The following is a 22441-nucleotide window of genomic DNA, read 5'->3' on the forward strand; positions in this document are numbered from 1 at the left end:
GGAAGTCCGTCGCTAGGACTCTTACTTTGATGTTTACAGACGGAAGTCGCATTTGTATTGTGGTGTACTTGACGCTGGTGCGGTAAAGTTGAGTGTAGAAAGTCATCCTCTAGTGGCCCTGGAGTAGGAGAGGAGTTGAGTAAGTTTCATACATCGTTTCTGCCGGATAAGAAACTTACTTTTGTTTACCGTCCGAGGCCACATCGCCGTGAAACATGGCTGCTCTCTCAGCCTGGTTTTGGAACGAGAGGTTTTGGCTGCCACACAACGTAACCTGGGCGGATCTGGCAGACCCAGCGCCCGGGGTGGAGTATCCTAAAGCTGGACACTTGCTTTCTGCTTTGCCGCTGGCTTTGGGGATTTTCTTCGTCAGGATACTTTTCGAGAGGTTGGTACATACCTCGTTCATTTTATTTAAAAAAAAAAAAAAAAAAAAAAAAAAAAACTTTCGAGACTTGGTAGCTATGGGAACCTAACGTTAGCTACTTTAACGGATGAGAATTTAAATTTTAGCCTAGCTAACTACATCAAAGGAACTGTGGTTTGTCACTGTGAGACCATCAGTAACTGTGGGGTGTTCCCAAAAATATGTCATGAAGAAACACGATAGACAAACAGGTAGAGGCTGGTTTGGCAATAGTTTTGTCCCTCATTGACTCCTATCTCAGAATAGTTTTGTTGTCTTCCCTCACTGTTGGTGGGAGATAACAGCTGCGACAGTGAAAAGTGTCAGGTTAGACATTACGCATCGTCTTCTATAGCTAAATTCAGTGGTATTGGCGCTCATTTTGTCGGAGACCCCCACTGGAGCTCTGTCTGGGACACCCCAGGATGTCCAGAGCCCTGTTTGTGTTCAGCTAATGTTAGCCTGCTGCCTTGTTCCTGTAGTCAAACCACCTGATGCATGGCACAGAGTGATGCCAAGGCCCTGCCAGCCTGGTGTCAGACTGCCACATCATGTCACCAGCTGTCAGACAGGATCTCCATCCATCCAGCTGTCTGCTGGTGCCCTGCACAAAGGTGAAACTGTGCCTTTTGTTAGGGGAGCCATTGATGTGATGACATGGCAGTCAAACACACACATCCCTGGCTTGATGCACACTTGAATGCCAAGCAGCTGCAGACTTGCTACAGCAACCAAGTGGAGACATGTCATGGAGACATTTTACTGTGGCAGATGGGGGCAGTGGATTTTGGTTGTTCAGTTGACTGTTGCATAGTTAATCAGTCCTCTCCCCAATAAAAGATAGATCCCAAGTATTCTCTTACTGATACGTGGGCGGCATATTTTGGAATTCGAGGCAAGTTCAAAGCAAGTCTAACGTTTCTGGATCAGCCGGTGACACCCATCCATCAAGACAGACGAGATGTGGCACACCCCACCTTTATTTCTTGGTTTCGCACATTTTCTCCTTCAAAACAAATCCTGTTCATATGGGTTTTGGTCTTGTTCAGCCTGTTTGCCTGAGGAGAGACAGAGTGACAGTGGGTGTGTGGTGGGGTGATCTGAGGTTGCATTCTCATCTGCCAGTTTGACAGGAACATGAGGTCCAGCAAAATGATGCGTGGCAAGAACTTTGTGGTTGTCAGTTTTAAAAAAAGGCATTAATGCTGATGGCTCCTAGGCTGTGAAGCAGCCTCCCTGAGTGTGAGATCAGCAAAAATAGTTGATATTTTAAATGTGTCAAAATTCACCTTTTCATGTCAGCCTTCAACTGACTTTACTGTCTGTCTTGTTGGTATTCCTTTTATCTCAGGTTTACATTATTCTGTCTGCCTTATCAATATATTAATTTTCCTCTGTAATTTTTGTGCAGCTTTGGTACTCTGGAGCAACAAGTTCTAGTGCTAAAAATGTTTTTAATCATAGCAGTCATTACTTTTAAAAAGCTGGACTACAGTATTTAAGTTTTGAATAATAGTAACATATAATTATAGTGTTTATTTTGATTTCACTTCTTCTCTTGCACTAGTGATGCACCACTGCTAAATGAATGCAGAGGAAACACCACGTGTCTGGTTTTATTGTTGGTGTAGTTACTTCCTCATTCACATTGACTTTCTTTGTCCTTTCCCTATGTGGTCAAGGACCTATACCCCGGTTTTGAAAGGTGCTACATAAATAAATACTTAGAGATCATGTCATTTGATTAATACCAGGTTTGACAGAAGCTGGTAGACCTAAACCCTAAGCTACTTCCACCCTGTCACTAAGTGTGTCAGTGGCTATCACAAAACCCATCTGCTTAACCGATGAGACAACACTCCATTCAAGGTTTCGGTGAAGTATCTGTATTGCCATTGATGTGCTAATTGAGGAAGACTGAACTACAGTCTTATGTTGTGTTCAGCTTGTTATCTAACCTTACTTAGATTCTTAAGTGTAGAACTTGCTGATGGAATACTATCCCCTCCTTCACCTAATTCATCTCTAGCCTCATGATTCAACTGAAACACAATTAAAGGCCTGTTGTGCAGTGATTAGCTAATACAATTTTAAATGAACAACTTACATATCAATAACTAAAACACTAAAACCTCAGGTTCAGCAGTCTGATAATATCACAGTCTTTATGCCATGAGCTTAAGAAAAAAAAAAAACAATTAATGGATGGACTGCTACTTAAATCAATGAAATCAGCACATTGACAGCAAACATGGCCCTATAGTCTAATTCCAGATTGGGTGTTTAGAATGTGGCTAATGCTTGTAATGGGAAATACAGTGTTATCATTATAGTTATAACATTTTGATCAATTAACAAATCCATTGAATGATAGCTGTTGTTTCTTGCTGGCATATCCAGTGTTTCCTGGGTGTTGTATTGCAAGACTCTATTATATTGATTGATTTATAAGCCCAGCTAACATGGACTTATGAGACATTGATTACATGAAATGGAAGTTCTTGTATCACAGAAAGACTGTAAAAGTTAAGTAAAATACATATGCAGCATGCACTGGATCCGAAATAAGATTGCCTTTGAGAAAAAGAAGCATTCTTTCACCTTTAATATTTTACACTTTCTTGCTTTATTCTGTTTTGTGCTTCAAATCTGGGCTATACCTGATTTGGACCATTGCACGTTATCTTAGTGCAGGGAGGAGTAGGGAAGGTGAAATATTTCTGGAAATGTAAATTAGCCTGTTAATTCCAGTAGCCTATATGTGGCTGGTTCGTACTTTCTAGACAAGACAAACAGGGTCAGTCCAAGCACACAGGAGCAGGCTTTGTCTGTTAAATCTGTACGTGGTAAAGTGATTGTGAATAACAAGCAATCGGATAATGGAGGTTACTCAGGTGTACAGCCAAGGTGTTGCCGTTGAAAAGGCCACTGTTTGGCATCTGTGTAGCTGAGCAACCTGTCTCAGGTGCCAGAGCAGATTTCCTTGTCCTCTCATGTGAGGCTTCCTTCCAGGAGTGAGAATATTTATTGGTTGTTACTTTGGCCGACTGACCGGCTCATTAATTTATTCATCAGAAAACCATCAGACCGCGGCTTGGTTTTCCCTCTGCCTCATACACACACATAGACAATTAAACATTATCGGTAGTTACACACACACACACACACACACACACACACACACACATTTGTTCATTTACAGAACGACAGTGTTGAGTCTGAGGTCTGTTCTCTCAGACACATCCTGGTTTTTGCCATATGGCCTGCTTATAGCCTAGTTGTTGTTTGCTTGTTTGGAAATTTAGGGAAAGTACCTGTGTGTCTAGATAATACCGACCAAAAGGGATGCACAATATTGGATTTTTTGCTGATATCCGATATGCCGATATTTTCCAACTGTTTTGGCCGATAGCCAACATGTGCACATACCTTTTCCCATCTAATTGCAGAGAACATGAAGTCTCTCCTGTGGTGGAATTAACAGTTTATTATGCCTACTGTTATCGTGACGGCCCACTAGAAGATGCAGATATAAAATATAAAGCTTTTCAAAATGTAGGCTACACATTCACTGGGCAAAATAAGAAAATTCTTCAGCTTAGGTAAAACATACCATAACTTTTCTTTCAAACAAAACTGTAAAATGTAAGATTTGATCTATTTCACATTTTGGCATGTCATATTGGCATAAATTTTAATTTCGGGCTGATACCTATATTTTATTTTAAAGCTGATATTAGCTGATAACGATGATATGCCAATATTATTGATCATCCCTACTGACAAATATGAGATAGCCTAATTCAGATCCATCATTGTGTTATTTGAAACCAAAGCCATGAAGCATAAATAGTGGAATACTTGCATGGCTGAAAACTGTGATCAGTTTTACCTGCGTGGTTTTTAAAGTCTTAGTTTTCACCACCATCTCTCTCTATCCCTCCAAACATATTTGTCTTTGTTCCAGAGAGGCAACATTTTATGCATACAATTATCAAGCGAGCTTCTTTACAGGATCCTCTTTTTTTACCTGCAGGCATTTCTTTTCCACGCTTCAGGTGACCAAGGTTTCCTTGGCAGAACTAGGCCTCCTTTTTAGACCAGTTTCTTCTTGTTTGATCTAATCATCGCATTGCTCTTGGCAGTGACTTTGTAGATGGATGCAGTCATGCTATTTTGTGTGTGCAAGCCTAGGCCCTTCTAAGCCCTGTCATGGGTTGAGTGGTGTGTTAAGACTACAAACAATAATGCGCATTAGATTATAGACAGACTTGCCTTACAATCTGTTGTTGTCTTTTTTTTTTTTTTTTTTGTCTTTTTCCTTGTAACTAGCAGGCTTTTCCTCTGAAAAACCATCCCAAAAGGGCGGTTGGACTCCAGGAATTAAGGACTGTAAACTAAATGCGGGCATGTCATATTTAACATCCTATACCACGCTTTGTGTTGTGTTTACTGCCCTGATACTAGACATTGTTTTTTCATGAATCCTGATGGTGCATTTCTTCCAGATAACTGGCTGCCAGTTATGTTTTCAAAACTATTTGCAAATCAAATGAAATCCACAATTACATCTCACACTTTGCTATGAATAGAACCAAGGCCTGGGACTGGGAAGTTTTTTTTTTTTTTTGTCCTAGTGTCAAGGTAGTAGCTAGCAGCTCTTCCCAGCCATCAGGGCCACCAGTGTCAGTGTACACAGACTGTCTGTTGCTAACAAGCTTTGTATATGTTGGAGTGGTTAGGTTCTGAGGAGGAACAGGGATGTTTTGACATCTGACATAAATAGATTAGCTTACGTCTTGCTTTTCCTTTCTCCTGTTGCTGCCGGCCATTGATTTTCACTGCGGGCTCAGGCTAGCATGGGATATTTTATTGGATTAATCCTCATGTTTGTCACAAATTGGAAGGCCTTTCCTTATTAGGAAACCCCCTTAGATATCGTCCGTAGACTATTTCTTTGGCGAAATAGTTCACCTTTTGACTTGTCTACATAATAACCATCGTTTAACTATTTAATATCTAGATTGTTAATTAAAGAGATGGGTACTTGAAGCTTCATCATTGAATTCAGGCTGATGGAATCAGACTTAGAAGTCATGTTGCAAGCAAGATAGTGTCATTCTTTTAAGCTTGTAGGCGATCAAAGTGTCAGCTCCAGAGGGGACAGATTATATTGATGTTGTAATGGAGGCTGCATGCCCATTCCCTAGTGTCTTCACTCGTTAAAGTGTTTTATGTTCAAGGTGCTCTTATTTAGACAGTTAAGTGCAAGCAGTAATGTGGATTTTCTGGAGTAATGTTTAACAACACAATGTCATGTGAAACTTAACTGTCCGGTCTCCTTCTCTTCTCTGCTGGATGGATTTTTTGGTACTTCGGTACCACAGAGTCATGGTGGATTTTGGGCCAAATTTCACTTTCAAATCAGTAGATAAAAGAGGTTAATAATAAAGTAGCTGTTGTTCAGTTATTGGATACAAAGTGTTCGATTCTACATTGCGATGTCCACTATTTAACAACACTAGTACTAACTGTCTCTTACGATTTTTCCACACAAAATACAAACTATTTTTAGTATATAATTAATCTGTGGCACGTTTTCTCCTGAAAGGTTTTGGATTTGATCCTAGTTGGGTTGGTTTAACAGTGATGTTGCCCAGCCCTGTAATCCGCATACTTTTCATTTCTCTCAAGCATCAGTTCAAAACATGTTGACCTGCTTACCGAGAGGTAAAGCTGGTTCTTGCTGAGAGACAATAAGAACAGGGAGGACAAGAAGTGTGAGTCCTTTTGATTCAGACAAAAGGCATTTTTTTCCTCTGCTCTGCTCGCAATGAAATACAATGGCTCGGGCTATTTTGTGGTGAGTGTCAGATTCTCTTGACTGGGAACCTTCTCTGAGTATACCACTGACACAATGGAATTGTCATCAAGATATGGAGGATTTCATTGCTGTAACACAACTAGCCATGCTCATTGCTGGTGAACCTATACCAGAGAACTGTCCCGTCTTGTCTAACTGAAACCCTATTAACTTGCCATGTTTACCTAGATAAAATGATCGTGCCAAGGTCTTATAGGTTGTGCACTTCACAGCTTTTTATGGTTACTAATTTACTGATCTGAGTCTATCTCATATCAGGAACATTCTTGTAAGATTTCTTTTTTAGTTTTGTGGAAAAAAGCAAGCCATCAAAACATTTGAATGGATGCTATGTTGCGGTTTACAGATTCTCTTGTAAATGCATCCTTAGTACTTAAAAAATTGAAATAGGAGCATGTCTGCACCTTGAGATTCAATGTAGAGGTGCACATTTTTTGTTGTTTTCTGGGCTATTGATTACTAATCCCTTTTCTGTAGGCCGTCATAAGGTTTTCAGTTTCACAATACAGTGTTCATTCTGGAAAACTGTTATCAGAGAGCACTGAGATGGATCATGACAACCTAGTGCTTAAAATTATCGCACAAATAGCCTGCATAAAAAATAACTATAATTACTTTGCAGGAAATAGACCTAGATGTCACAGGTGTTTTCGACAAGAAAAGTCCTCAGCTGCCATGTCATAAATAGCCATGGCAATGGCTAATAATTTGAACTGTAATTTGTAATGTGTTGGTTTTCCTTACCATTCAGCTGTCACATATTGGGGGAGAAAGTTCCTAAATGAGTCCTTTGCTTTCCCTGAAGGTTTGGTAGCAGCATTTACATTTCTCATTAAAGACAAGGGGCACAGTCATTTACAAGGTTGACAGTCCAGCCTAAACCATCATTCACATCATTCACATTGTAGTCCTGTTTTCATAGATAATAAGACATAAAGAGAATTGCACAGCTTTTGTTTCGGTGTAACTTCTGCAGCAGCAGGTAGTTGAATTAAACCAAGACTTATACCTTGAGAATTAAGGAACTTAAATTGTGAGGTCATGGAAATGCTCCATACAAGTCATTGAAAGTCATGAAAAAGTAATAAATTTGTTTTCATCAAGTGTGAGGAGGAGCCCTGGCATGAACACCTGGCTCTAAATCTGCACCATCAACAACAAACCAAACATTGTGCAACACTGTGACAATGAATTGGAGACTGACCTTGTAGGCTCAGGGCTGTAACATCCAAATGAGCTTGTTGTTTCTTACGTACCTGTGGTTACTGCCACTATATCTTTGAAGGCATATCCATGTTCACAGATCTAGACCTAAAAGTTCAAGATCAGTCACCTATTTGTTTAAGGGTGTGTTTTCTATTTCACTGATTCTTGAGAATTTGGATAAATCATGTCCCACTAAGAAAAATGCTATTTCTGCTGGAAATTTACAACATTTTCATGAATAAAAAGAATCAAAGTCACCACCGTCAGATATATATTTAAAAAATAATAATAAAAAAACTACAAGGTCAATTACATTCCCGAGGAGCCCTTTTCAAACCTTCAGCTCTACTGGATGCTTCAAGACCGCTCAGGCTCCTGGAAGTTTGCTATTTTCTCTTAAATCTCTTCATATTTTTGGACACTGCTACTGTCACAACCATAAATTGTCAACACCGTCACTTCTGTATAAAAAATATTAAATTAGATTATGGAATAAATGTATACTTTTTAAGAAGAGGTCTGATGTAGGTAGCAACAGGGCGAAAACAAGCTGGCTAATGTGAATAACTCAGGCTAATCATGTGAAAGAGCAGGTTTTTGTCACCACCGTCAGGTTTTCTGTCTGACGGTGGTGATGGAAGTCTGAAAAATGCTTATAACAGTGCTCAGGATTGTTATTTTTTGTACCAAATAGTTAAATAAAGTTGTTAAGCAAGAAGCCATTGACTTGAGTGGTATAAATTTTGGAAATGTATGTTTTCATGAGGCGACTGTCACCACCGTCAGATTAGTGTCACCACCGTCAGAGGCAGTTATATTTGTTTTAAATGAATATGCTTACAATATGTTTCTTTGGTGCTGTTGAATTATTAAAGTAATAGTCTCTTTAATACAAAAATATGTTTTTCAAATAATAAAAAAAAAACATTACGGTGACGGTGTTGACAAAAACAAAGTAGCCTAATAACTGGAAAAACCTATTTTATGAAAAAAATACAAAATGAGGAGGTTGCACCGGTACATTGCTGAACAGCCAAGACCTTGGCCTATAATGATATACCTTCAGATTTTGTAATTTAACGCACTTTTTTTTCTCCAAAATTAAAACCTGTTTTATCCAAATTCCCAAGAATCAGTGATTTAACTTTTTTACAGTGCCAGCTGTGATAGTACACAGCTTTGTAAATGATTGATGTAGCCTTTTGATTCAACTGGACCAAATCAAAACAAAACAAAACAAAAAACAGCATACATAGAGACACACAGAGCGCTCAGAGTTGACCCAACAGAATTTATTGCTGTGGTGTTGAATTGAGAGCTGAGACCAAGGATAATGATCACTGATTGAATGCCATTCAAATGTGGGCAAACTAAAATGCAAAGTAGCCTCTTGTCACAGAAAGGAAGCATGCGATTGTTAAATCAAACTTACTTATCCTGTACACAAATGCATGTTTGAAATGACCCCAGTTAGTGTGTGTCTGTGTTTTGCACCTCTTGCATTTTCTCTGTTGTGGTCTTCCCTCTCTGTTGGATCTCGGGGTGGAAATGGGAAGTATTTATTTTTCACAGAATAGTTGCTGTATCAATGACTGTCAAACAGATCCAAATGTTTTCTTTACAGAAGTATTGTGTAAGTGACTGTTCACCTCTCATGTCTTGACTCATGTGACAGATTTATTGCCAGCGCCTGTGCCCGGAGTCTCCACATACAGGCGGATGTTGGACGACGAGCTCAGCCCAATGCAGTGCTGGAGAAAGTGTTTACATCTATCACAAAGGTACTACACAGCTATTGTTTTCTTTGGTTTCTTCTACGCCATGTCAAACAATGGGGCAGACATATTTAGGGGCCAGCCAGCTCTGATGATGATCCTTTTTTCTGCTTTTCTGCCCATTATACTTAATTTCCCATGCATGAAAATACACACAATTTGGTACATAGCATTTTTTTTTTAAAGTTTGATTAGATTTTAGTCAGGCTGTACAGTGTGCTAAAGAAATTAGCTTTAAGTCTTTGTTCAAAATATGACATAAAAGGCTGCCAGATCTTAAAAAATTCATTCTGATAGAGCTTTGCTTTATGTGCTCCAAAGTGCTCCAGCTTCAAGTGTGCCATAACCCAATTAATTACAATATTACAGAACATTTGGACCTGAACATACAAACAGTTAAAGGAGTCATATTTTACAAGTTGGGTGCGTTTAAAAGAGAAAAAAAAAAGCACATTCATAGATGTCTCTTTTTCAGAAGGTTTTATTGCACGAGTAACATTATCTTCACCTCACCTGTCTCTCCTCTGCTCTTCATGTGTGTGCACGTGCACGTGTGTGTGGCTAAGCCCGCCCTCGGAAATGTGAAACATGGAGAGGAGAGGAGAGAAACTGTCGTCGCTGTAAATGACTGCAAAACACAGTAGAGAGTCTTACACTGAGCTTAAATGAAACTAGTGAATATACATTAGGTATAAGTCTTTCAGGGCAGGCAGGAGGTCCCGTCCCTTCAAACATGGTAATATTAGGGGAAACACTGCTATCTACCATCAGCAGGTCACACTGTACAGCAGTCTATATGTTTACAGTCAGACATGATACAATCAAAGAACTAAGGACCCTGGTATGAAAACAAAGACCAAAAAGACATTGTTAGGTAATAGTCCTCAGTACTTCCCTGTAAATTTCACAGTCTCACTCACTGTCTCTTTTACTGCTTCTCACACCCATTTCAGATACTCTTTCAACTCTCATATCCTGTAAGCTACACATAACTGGCATTGTAAAAAGCAGCAGACAAAGAGAGCGATAGCAAAGGCTGGCCATGCTGTAAAACACAGCAGTCCATGGCCCAAGTGTATTCAAGGAAGCGTTGGCTCAAAATTGCTTAGTGTGGTTTATAATGAATCAGTTAGTAAATGTAAGCTGCAATAGGCATTTGTGCAGCTTCTGCCCACAGCCCCACCCCTCAAAAGAAGAGGCCTTTCAAGACCAGCACAACACTTCCATGTCATAAGATCACAGGCAGGCGTTTATTTGAGACTACTTGCCTGATTATGAATTTGTAATTTTTCTACACTGCCTGGAATTTGGGAGAAAAGAAGGGATGAGTTGCTGAACATGTGATTCAGAGAGGCTGGATCCAGGCAGTGAGGCTAATTGTTTGTTAATGAAACAAATCATCTTTGCTGGCAACAAGATGAAAAGGGAGTCATGGATTTTCTTTGGGGGATGGAAATTCCTCTGGAGGAACTGAACTTGGTCACAACCGTACGTGACGAAACAATTATGCAAGAATAAACTTGTGTCTGAATTGTTACAACATCTGCAGAAAGTTTCACCGCTTTCATGACTGCTGTCAGCTTTCACTGAACCTCTGAGTGCCGGTGTTGTCCCAGGGATTCCTGTGTGCTTAGTTCTCACTCAGTATTTCAGTTATGCTGGGGGGTCTCTGATATTAAACTAAATGGTGAATTAGCAACGAAATAGACTGAAACTGCTGACAGGATATAAAAACAATGACGAAGCTTTCATAATCGTTGTTGGACCCTTTAGTTTAACCAGGTTTTTTTTTTTTTAAGCTTTGCTCCTCTGTCCACAGAGCCCAGACTCCCGCCATCTGGACGGGCTGTCTAAGCAGCTGGACTGGGAGGTGCGCAAGGTCCAGCGTTGGTTCAGGCACCGCAGGAACCAAGACAAACCCAGTACGCACACAAAGTTCTGTGAAAGCATGTAAGTTCGTGCCTACTGTGAGCCCCTTTGACCTCTCTGCAAGCTTGAGCACATTACTGCTGTGTTTTCACAGCGGGTGTGGTTATAACCACAGTGTGTGTACGCACACATTTAAGCAGATGTGTACAATAAGTGGGAGTCTTGCATTCTGTCAGATCAGTTTTGTTGTGTGGTTGCTGATTTAATTGTTCCTTTCTTTATTTACAGGTGGAGGTTTACATTTTATCTGTGCATATTTACCTATGGGATATGTTTTCTCTGGCAGGTGAGCACATATGCACATCTGTCATGGAGATAAGTGACAATCAGGAGGCAGAAATTTGCTTGTTTGTTTTTCATTTATGGTATTTCATGGGCTTGTTTCAATTACACAGATGATAGCAATAGCATTTGTTTGCTGAACTAATGTGTGTGCTCGTGATTATTTGTGCACAGTCACCTTGGATGTGGGATACGCGGCATTGCTGGTACTCTTACCCCTATCAGGTGAGATGCAACATTAAGTCCACACAGTAGCCAGTCATTGCTTAATCACCTTTGAATCATTTCATACACGGGGGAGCCCATTTCCCAGACCAGGGTTCCAGAGTCTTGTTTCTCTGTACGCATTTCTAAATTGTGTATTTTATAAAATTACAACAAATGAATCATAGTGCATTTTTCATTTTGAGGAAGCCATGTTTTAAATTGAGAGATCGCGGGAGGCAACAATTCATGTACCTCCTTTAGACTGTTTCAGGCCTCTGCACTGCGGGCGCACAGCCTGGCCAACAACAACAGTGACTGCTCCCTCCAGTTTAGCTCCAGTCCACCCGTCGCCACTAGATGGGCAAATGCAAATTTTCAGATAAGTGGCTGACCCAATCAAATGATTCAAAGAGGTTAGCAAAGGATCTGAAATTCAAAGTAAAGGAGGTATATAAATTATGTGCTAATATATCAAACGTGGTTGAAGCAGCCATTCACAGTCACAAAGATAAATAATTTACAGGCCTGATAAACATTTACTTATGAGCAGTCTGATATAGCCCGGCAAAATCTACCAAGAAGTCTGGAAATGTAGGTCTGGAAAAGTATGGAATTGTGAAATGGAAAATGTGTAGGAACCCTGCCAGACAGAGAGTAAACATAATCATATTACATTATAATCATATTACCGGCCATGTGCAGTGAAGTGTCGTTTATTGATGTTTTTCCTCACCCCTCCTTTTACATCTGTGTTGATGGTACAGACTCTGTCTGACAGCAAAAGTATGATCAGAGCTTCTGTCTTGTCTTTGTGTATTTGATATTTTATCATAAAATTCAGTGTGATCAGTATTGGTGTGTGATTCATATCCTTGTTTTTCCTGCTTTCTTCCTGCCTATGGGGAGATGACATTGTATCATGTCAGTTTTAAAGATGAATAAAAATATAATTTTGGTCCTCAGTTCTGATTGGCTGAGACACTATTGTAAAATACTCGATAAATACACACCTGTGACCTTACCACTGTTAATCCATACACCAGTGGGCTGGGTTATATCTGTGTTAAATTGATATCATTAATATAGTAATAGTATAGTAGTGATATGGTAGAAGTCTTTCCTGATTTTAAAGGCTGCATTATAGTGAAGGGATTAAATTTTATGAGCTGTTGTTGGTGCTCTATTATTTATCAACTTGTCACTATAGCCACATTATTAATGATTGTTTATTAATAATCTCTTGTGCTTAAATATTTTTAAGAAAGCACCAATAGTCATAGTATTGATATTCAGGTATTTGTCAAAGATACTGAGCTGTTTTATTTTTTTTTTTTTTTTTCCATATTGCCAGTTCTTCTTCTCTAGGTATTTGCATGCCACTTTGCAACCACATTGCTTAGCTACTGTTAGAGAGCTACATTATTTGTCAAAGATGAACATTCAATTTTCACAATGCTTAACTGCTTAGAATGAAAACATTTAACTTATATTCTCTTGTTCTTGCCTGACGCAAAAAGCAACTCAATAGTTGTCAGAATTAGGGTATCTAAGAAGTGTTGTCAAGCAATGGATAATGGCTGTAAAGCCTAGCCTTTACCATCTTTCTTTGCATTAACAATGACTTTATTCTGATCCTGCCTGTGTCTAGGTCCTGACTCCAGGGCTTTACCACTACTATGTGACAGAGCTGGCCTTCTACTGGTCACTCATGTTCTCGCAGTTCACCGACATTAAAAGGAAGGTGAGAGCAACAACATGGCTCTGTCTCCGTCTGTCTGGTCAGACTGCTGTGTTCCCACTTCGGATAAATATTTGTCTATTTGTCTATACACTTATTGTTTATTGTTTGTCATTTGGCAGTGACAGATCGTGTGTGTGTGTGTGTGTGTGTGTGTGATGCAGCTCTAATGTGTGCATGCACTTAATGTCACAATGCATTAAGGCTGAAGTTGACTTTGTGACAAACTGTCACAATTATGTTCATTTGGAAAGGTCACCTGATCTGTCGTGGGTGGGGGGAGTCGATCTATGAATGGCCCGTAGTTTCAGCATTAGAGCACTAACTGTCATGTGATGGCAGGATGGGATAGACCCAACTCTAATAGAATTACACAAATTCCACAGAGTAGCAGAAGGTTAGAGCTGCAGCCACACTTGCATTTCAGTGTGTCTGATGTTTTATAGAAAATGTGGAAAGTGATAGTGAAAAGTAAGCTGTGGCCGCTTGTTATAAGGTGAATGCTGGAGGAAACAAGCTTAATGCTTGTGAATCAGGCAGCTGGTCCAGTTATGTTCCCTGAGTGATTGATCTTATTCATAGTGCGATGGTCAGCTGAAGCAGCTAGCTCCCACTCAACGTATTCCATCAGAGGATTTGTACCTTTCAAACTTAAGCCTGTCATTCCTGTTGGAAACTCTCACAGGGTTAGCCTTTTTTTAACCTTTGCCCAGCCGGGGTCCTCACATTGTGATGAACACTTCCTTTTCAAATAGGCTCTAACCACAAAGGTAGAGTGCGTATTTACATATTAAACAACATGGAACAAAACACATATATAAAAGATGCGCAGGTATTTCCAGACAAGTAAAGCAGCCAGCATTCCAGCAAGTAACGGTGATAACGCGTGGCTATGTGGTTAATGGCCAAGTATCAAGACCTTGCAGTGAATTCCACGGATTGCAGATACATAGTACATCACCGGCTTTCCAGACTCCATCCTTGTAGTAGCAACTTAAACCAAATAGCCCAGATCTTGGCCTGTATTCTTCATGATGTTATATCTAAGAGTGAAGTGCTTAGATTGGCAAAGCCCCTTAAAGGTCTCAAACCAAAATGCCAGTGTATCTTACAGAAATCCAGCTCGGATGTCCTTGTTTTAAATTTAACACATTGATAATCAAGTTCAAATTCATTTATCTACATCATCCTTCATCACGAACTCTGTCTCCAAGGACTTTACAATAAATGAACCTACCTAGAATTAAATGAACAACTCAAAATCAAATAAAAAATATTGTTGTTTTACTAGACATTGGAAAAGGATGAATATATATTTTTTAAAACTTGCTAAAACAAGAAGGATTACCATTGTGCAGATGACACATTCACTTTTGAAGCTGTTTGGAAAGATAAAGCAAATGCATTTCAGTGTGTTCATTTATCAGAGAGGAAATACAAATACTGTTTTTGTAGACTGACTCACTTCCATCAGCTAAGACGGTAGTGTGACAGGCCCTCTATTCATCTAAATCCACACAGCAGTCTTGCACTGTGCTGTTGTCAGCCCAGATGACATGGCTGTCAGATGCACATGCCTCTTGTCAGTGTTGTGGGCACTTGAGTCTTTGCTTTTTTGTTTGTCTTACATTTTTAGGTCGTGTTAATCTTTGACCTTAATCTTCTCCCTCTGCCCGAGTCTCTGACTGTGTTAGTCAAGCACCATTGAAACCACTGCTTTAGCTATGTGTTTCCTTTAAAAGGATCATCATTGTCTGGTTAGAAATTATGGTCATGAAATTTGGTTTATGCAGGAAACAGGTTTGTACATGCAGCAGTGCCCTTTGTGTTACATTAAATTTATATAGTTATATATAATACATATTGCTTTTAGTTATATTTATTCATATATTCATAAATTTGTGTAAAATTGTATCTGTTACATTAAACCCATGCTTAACACCAGTAATAGAAACCATCCATGAAGGGTGTTGCCAAAGAGGCAAAATATCCAAAAATCAGAAAGCATGGAGCTTGAAAATGCCCTTGCAGGACAAAATTTCAGGCAAACTTACATACTGATCCACCCTCTCCCTTTTTACTTGCAGGACTTCCTGATCATGTTCATCCATCACCTGGCTACAGTGAGCTTGATCAGCTTCTCCTATGCTAACAATATGCTGCGAGTGGGGAGTCTGGTCATGTGTGTCCACGACGCCTCTGACTTCCTGCTAGAGGTCAGTCACACTGACTGAAAAATGTTTCCTTTAACTGAGTGGCCAGACACTGCAAGATTTCTTAAACTAAATTGATAAAGTTCCACGTTCAAACTTGGATATCTAGACAATAACATTACAGGAAGAAACTGTGATGTAGGGTTACACAATTAATCATATCACCATACACTTCATTGTATAGCCACCTTGTAAAGTGTACAAAGCAAGTAAATGGCAGAACCCATTTTGTCTTCAGAATAGCCTGTATTCTTTGTTGCACAGACTCTGTAAGGTCCTGGAAATGTTACAAAGGGACTTTGGTCCATGCTGACTCGATTGGGTCACCCAGTCCCTGCAGATTTTATGGCAGCACATTCATGCTTAGTTACTAGTCGCCACAGTCTTGGCATTCTCCTCTGATGTCACTCATTACTCATGACCTCAAATTGCAGCTGAAAGGACGTTTTGTGTTGCACCGTTCTCAGTAAACTTGACACTGAAGTGCATGAAAGTCCCAGGTGGTCAACCGTTTCGAAGGTGCTGGAACCGTTGCATCGGCACCAATAATTAAAGCACATTCAGAGTATCTTAAGTTACACCTTTGGCATTTTCACATTTAGCTGAACATCAGCTGAGCCTCTCAACCCTGACTGTATGCATCATGGGTTATATGCACACAACGTGATCTGTTTGCATAAACAGGAAGGTGTACCTATTATGTTTCAATACATTGTTATCACAGTATCCCACAGAATAAGCAGGATTGTTTGAGTCATAACCATGCATTAACCATACATTAATGTGATATGGCTTAAATACAGATAAATCAGGCCAAATTCTTGTGCCCTCATAGATTGATACTGAATAACTTAATTATGGAGTAAATTTGTATGGCACATTCTGAATGCCAGCCAGGTTAATTCAGCAGATTTCATTCCAAACAAACTTTTTCCCCTGCAAGCTTTTAGAATACCAGAGTGAACACTGTGCATAGGCATTTGTCTCAGCAGCTTTCTCAGTGTATCATGACCTTGAATATTCAGCCCAGATGACAACTTTGTACTTAATTATTTCAAGATTTTTTTCCACCCGCATACCAGACCCAGTGAACAATGGAGAATCAATATAAATTAAAATGTATATAAATTTGAACCTGTAACCAAAGCAATTCCCTGAATATAAAAGTTATAAACACTGAATAGTTTTAAACACAAACCTGACCATAAAATTATCAGTGACCTACTTTTCCTATAGCATTTTCTAGGCTGCACAATGATGACTGGAACTAGAATCCTGTTTATTCTGACAGCTATTCCTTTCCTGCACTTATGGCATAAGTTATACAACTAACATTCACCCCTTGAGTATTTACAACTACAGTTGACATTTCAAAAGAAATATATCAGAATTGTCAAGATGCCAATATGCTGCAGTTAAAATAAAATCATGTTTAATTGTGCATTTTAGATAGTTTACTTTTTGTGCTAGTGGATGTTGTTCAGCAGCCCTTTTGCTACAGACATGAGGCTTCCTGCACAATGGAAATGGCTTGTGATTGTTGTCTAGTGTTTCTAGTCACTTCCACCTGGCTGAGGCCCAAACAGATTAGGAGTTTGCGCCAAGGAATTTGGCACAGTTGATGTGTGAAATAAATTCTGCACTTTACAGGAGCACAAAGCTAATCACCAAGTGTTGTCTTTCTCATTTTCTTTCTCAACAGGCAGCCAAGCTGGCCAACTATGCCAAGTACCAGCACTTATGCGACTTCCTGTTCATTGTGTTCAGTGTGGTATTCTTTATCACACGGCTCATTATATATCCAATATGGTAGGTGCTCCCTGACAGCTGAATGGTTAGAAGGAATGTTTTAATTGCTCTACATTAATATTTGTCAATTTAATAATTCATAAGACATGCTTGCCGAGTAAAATGTTTTCATCTCGTGTTTTCCCCATCAAGTACTACATTGTAGCTGCCCACCTTCCTTTGATTTGACTATTACAACAGCAGCAAATGAGTACAAAAGAGATATAGCATAAATTTATTTGAGCTTAGGCCTCTTTCCATTCCTCTGAAAGCAGCTGCTTTAACTGTCACAATATATCTCAAAATATCTTATTTTAAAAAGTATTGTAATATAGGGTGAGGTGATGAGTGACATTAGTCAGCAGTCCATACTCTGCTCTCTAAGCATGTTCAAAGTGACATGTGAGCCGGAAAACCACCAGTCTCTGTTTAGAAATAACTGTAACGTGACATAACCTCAACCAATGTGCAAATCAGGTTGTGTAATTTTTAGGAACCCCTATCTGAATGGCATCGTCATTTATGTCTTAGTTCCTCTTATCAAGTGCACTGAGACCCGTGCAAAAATTGAGGCTCAGTCTTCAAGGGAGCTGTTCAGATAGCTATTATTCCTTGACAGAGACCTGGATGTTGAAGCTCCCTCTCCAGAGAGACAGACAATAGGGAACCTATCATTGGTGAAGGTAACCTGAGCAGCTATATTCAGTGTCTTGGTGTGGATGAGAGATGATGCTAGTGTAGCTGCTGCAGTTACCCTGCACTGAAATCCATACCTCTGCTTGGGGTGTTAGGTCTGTTGACAACCTCCTGTCACTCAACTGGATTTAAAGGAAGACCTGACCTTACCTCCACTCACTTAATATTACAGGAGATCTGTGCCTCCCTGGCTATGATGTTGCCACTAGCATTCAAGTGGGAATTTCAGCCTGCACTGTTTTGATAGGCCTCATCAGAAAATCAGTGGATGATAATATAATGACAGTACAGCTTGGCAACTTATTGCTCCCACTGGGGAGGAATTATTGTGTGTGTGTGTGTGTGTGTGTGTGTGTGTGTGTGTGTGAGTGAGTGAGAGAGAGAGCAAGCCTGAGTGAGGCAATTATGTAAATCTGTGCTCTCAGTTGTGCACCTACTTCCATCCTTTCCCTACAGGATCCTGAACACCACTCTGTTTGAGAGCTGGGCCATCATCGGGCCGTACCCGTCCTGGTGGCTCTTCAACTCCTTACTGCTGGTCCTCCAAGTGCTGCACATCATCTGGTCCTACCTCATAGCCCATATAGCCATCAAAGCCATGCTGCGGGGCAAGGTGGGTACACTGCTGTCAGATAGTGTGCAACGTTGTGCTCAGGTGGTTTATCTTGCAAACTCTTAAAAAATTTAAATCTTGAGATAGACCTGTCTCTGGATTTTTCTTCTGTTTTGCTGCATTTGAGAGAACAATGGCTGCATTAGCCAATGCAACACTTACATGATAGTAAACAGGTTTAATCACAGCACTGCTTCCCACCCATAAGCTCTAGACTGCCCGCTGTGTCCAGGCCAGTGTCACATACTGTACAATAGAGGAACGCCCTGAAGTGCTGATCAAACCAGACTGAAACATTTTTACAAAACAGTTTGACATGATTCAGAAACTGTTTAGCAAGGTATGGTGTAAGCTAACCATAATAAAATATTCAAATGACATGGGAAGGCTTTAAACAACATTGTGTTATAGTATTAGCTTAGGACTCAATAATATTTTAGATATTTGTTCAGAAGAATTTGTGCGCTGAGATTAATTTGTTCCTGTGACAGGGAACCACCTTTGGGCTCAGTGTAGACCTTTAGTACACATAGCTATACAACATTCAAACACAGATAATATATAATAATGTAATAATAATAATAATAACAATAATAATAATGCTGTTAGGTAATAGTAGAAGCCAGGCAGAAGATTGAATGCCATGGTGCTGAACTGGCTGCCTGTGCACTTTATTTCAAGCTGTTCTTGACTGTGTCTCATTTCTTTCTGCAGACGCAGTTTGTTTCCTCTCCCTCTGGAATGAGAGAGAGCGATCCTGTGTTTCTGTCTCTTTGTCCCCTGAGCCCTCCTCTGCTCCTCTCTTTGCTTCTCCTCATTTTCTCTGTCTGCCTGACAACTTTACCTTCTGCTTTCTGCTGTAAGTCTCTGTCCATTCCCTCTACTGGGATTCTTCATTCATCATAATTTCATCATTCCTTTCCAGTCCCATTAGGGTTTATTAGCATTTTAATGTAAATGGGATAGCTGTTGTGATACACGAAGGTTAATATTTCACTCCATTCAACAAGTTGAGGACAGGAAAAAAACATGTAGCATGTGATTGCATGAGGAGAGTGGCAGATGATGAGTAATGTGCTAATAGTGTCATGAATGTCAGGTATGTCCAACTGTTTCTCATTAGTCAGGAGCAGGTTGACATTGCCCCACACCACCACCCTGTGGTTAGAACGCACCAGGGCAATATTTGCATGAACAAAAGTTTGATTTGAGGAACTGCATGTTTCAGGACAAACTCATTCATAATTATTTTTCCAGCATTTCTGCTTTATTAGATAGGTCAGTGGAGAGACTCAGGACAGACAGAGCAGATAGAGGCAATGATATGCAGCCAAGGGCCCGGGCTGGAATCTGACCCAGGCCGCTGCTACCGGGACTTTAGTCTTGCATATGCAGTGCACAATCCAGCAGGTGAGCCAACAGGATGCCCCAGGAGCTTATTTCTAACACAACAACAGCAGCAGTCTGAATATACTACATGTTTAAAAAAAAAAAAAAAAAAAAACTTCAAAGCTGCACTAGGCAAATTTTTTATGTAAAAATACACCCATACTAAGTAGCTAAGAGTCTCATCTTCCCTACCTGTCCACAGTCATACCCTGTTTTCCCAAATTACATTCTGGTGTCTGGTACTGTATGTGCACTCCTCTGTTTACAGGGAATCACATCAAAACTTGGACTGTAAACAGACATGAATGGGGAATTTGTTTATTTATTTATTTAAATGTCAGCTTTTGGCTGACAGGCCAGCCAAAACGCTCACATTTAAAAAAAAAAAAAAAAAAATGCTACATTTTCCATTCTGTGAGTATGGTCATATCTCAAAAACTTCATTTTTTTCAGCTAGAATTGAGAAATTTTGCCAGTTCCATCTACAAAGGTGCCATTTTTATTATTCATTTGTGTGCGTGTGTGCATGTGTGTGCTTGTGTGCATGTGTGTGTGTGCGCGCGCGTGTGGTAGATAGAAGGTAGACGTCATAATTAGGTATAGGTACCAGAGAACAAAAGTTTCCTCTTTTTTGGGCTGACAACTCTCAAAAGTTAGGGCTGTAGCATCTGTTACCAGGACTGTTTGTCCCAAACTTTAATGGATGTCATTTGGCATGGTAACAAAGCCATGTGCCAAATTTGGTGCATTTTCATACAAAGGAAGGCAGTTCAAGTAAGAAAGAAGCAAAGAAAGAGACATAAGGACTGGCAGCAGAGCAGGCCAGTGCTTCACTAATGAGTGAAATACAAATTGGGCCAGATGAAGGAAGCACTGGGCCTCATTTACAAACATCTTCCCAAGTTTTTTCTTAAACTTGTTCTTTAGTAAGGTCCCAAGAAAACTCTACTTCAGATTTAGGATGTGTTCTTAAACCACAGAATTGTTTGCACTTGAGTTCATATAATGATGAATCCCATTGTCCTCATAACTTGAAAGCATGTGCCAGCTGATGCTAATTAGAATAGGTAAACGCCTTACCAAGCCCCATAAAAGGACATGAGACTGCAGGGCTGTGCATACAGAAATTGGTCAAGTTGAGAAAAGTCAAGCATGCCCAAATGATGGTCATCCTGCTGCAGGAAGTGAAAGTCACAGGAGCTGTCATATTTAGTAACGTCAGCGGTGGATGTGAAGTAAAAGAACAAAAGATGCATGCAATGCTATTACTCATTCAATGCACACTGTATCCGGGGAAGGGCACATAACTTATGAAGTTGAAAAAAAAAAAAAATGAAGTGTTAATTATGTTTATTTTAGAAGTCCATAATCTTTGTAAAATAAAGAAACTAATTATTAAAAAATAATAATAAATATAAATGGCATTTATAAAAAAATATATAAATGTTAATATACTATTGTAATTTAAATCCTATATTATTCAACTATGCAACTGAAGAAAACACAATCAGTTACTGTGCACAAACATTTCAACACTCAAATGTGCATGTATGTGTAGATTGTATTCTTACTTAAGAACAATCCCAAATAATCCATATAAGGAAACACTGGTGAAACCCACAATCCTGGTAGATTTTAAGAGGAAATCTAAACGAGGCGTGTTGAAGTGCCTCTACATGTCACAGTAAACCAGTTTTTCTTTTAGCATATTTCTCTTTAGTTTTATAGAAATGCATTACATCCCCCAACACCTTATCTACATTTTCCCTCCTATCTGCCCCTGCATCAGGTGTGCAATGATGTCCGCAGCGACATCGAGAGCAGCTCAGAAGAAGAGGCAGATACACCCAAAGAAGGCCTCAAAGCCTCCACTTACACTACTAAAGGAGAGAATGGCACCAACGGCCACTGCGCTGCCACCAAAGCCATAGCACAGAACCACAGCAGCTGGTGACATGCAGCTGCACGCTGGGAGCCCCCTGCAGCTTAACCCCCAAAACATCATGAAGAGCTTTTCTGTCTTATTATTATTCCCTGGACACTGAAGGCTCTGCCTCCCACTCTCTCACACACACAAACACACACTGCATCTCGTATCACACAGTACACTTACAGTGAGCACACACAGATGTGTTGGGAAACAGTTGACTGATATGCACACACTGACTAAAGGCTGTCCAGAGCCCTGTAACGACCTGTACGACACAACTCAGAGGTGACATGTAAAACTGAAAAAAAAAAAAAAAAAGATTAAAAAAATCAGTTGAAGAAAATGTTTTGCATAGCTTTATATTTTCAAGTGGATGGGCTGTTTT

At 39.8% G+C, this 22441-nt stretch overlaps 1 protein-coding gene across 1 annotated transcript; it reads left to right on the forward strand.

Annotated features, from left to right (window-relative positions):
- Positions 1–44: 44 nt before the first annotated feature.
- On the forward strand, positions 45–22425 carry cers5 (ceramide synthase 5). Its single transcript, XM_030052338.1, has 10 exons — positions 45–388; positions 9172–9277; positions 11091–11221; positions 11429–11486; positions 11657–11707; positions 13338–13430; positions 15515–15643; positions 17343–17449; positions 18581–18737; positions 21916–22425. Exons 1-10 carry the CDS (start codon positions 216–218, stop codon positions 22078–22080), a joined length of 1170 nt encoding a protein of 389 aa, XP_029908198.1. The 5' UTR covers positions 45–215; the 3' UTR covers positions 22081–22425.
- The last annotated feature ends 16 nt before the right edge of the window (positions 22426–22441 follow it).

This window comes from Myripristis murdjan, chromosome 5 (assembly GCF_902150065.1).
Source record: "Myripristis murdjan chromosome 5, fMyrMur1.1, whole genome shotgun sequence".
NCBI lineage: Eukaryota > Metazoa > Chordata > Actinopteri > Holocentriformes > Holocentridae > Myripristis > Myripristis murdjan.

What these genes read in the sequence shown, in the direction of transcription:
- cers5 (XM_030052338.1), top strand. Translation starts at nt 216, where the DNA reads ATGGCTGCTCTCTCAGCCTGGTTTTGGAACGAGAGGTTTTGGCTGCCA. An exon ending in ACAAAGTTCTGTGAAAGCAT is followed by an intron (nt 11,222 to 11,428) that starts GTAAGTTCGTGC and finishes CTTTATTTACAG; the next exon opens with GTGGAGGTTTACATTTTATC. An exon ending in GGTACTCTTACCCCTATCAG is followed by an intron (nt 11,708 to 13,337) that starts GTGAGATGCAAC and finishes GCCTGTGTCTAG; the next exon opens with GTCCTGACTCCAGGGCTTTA.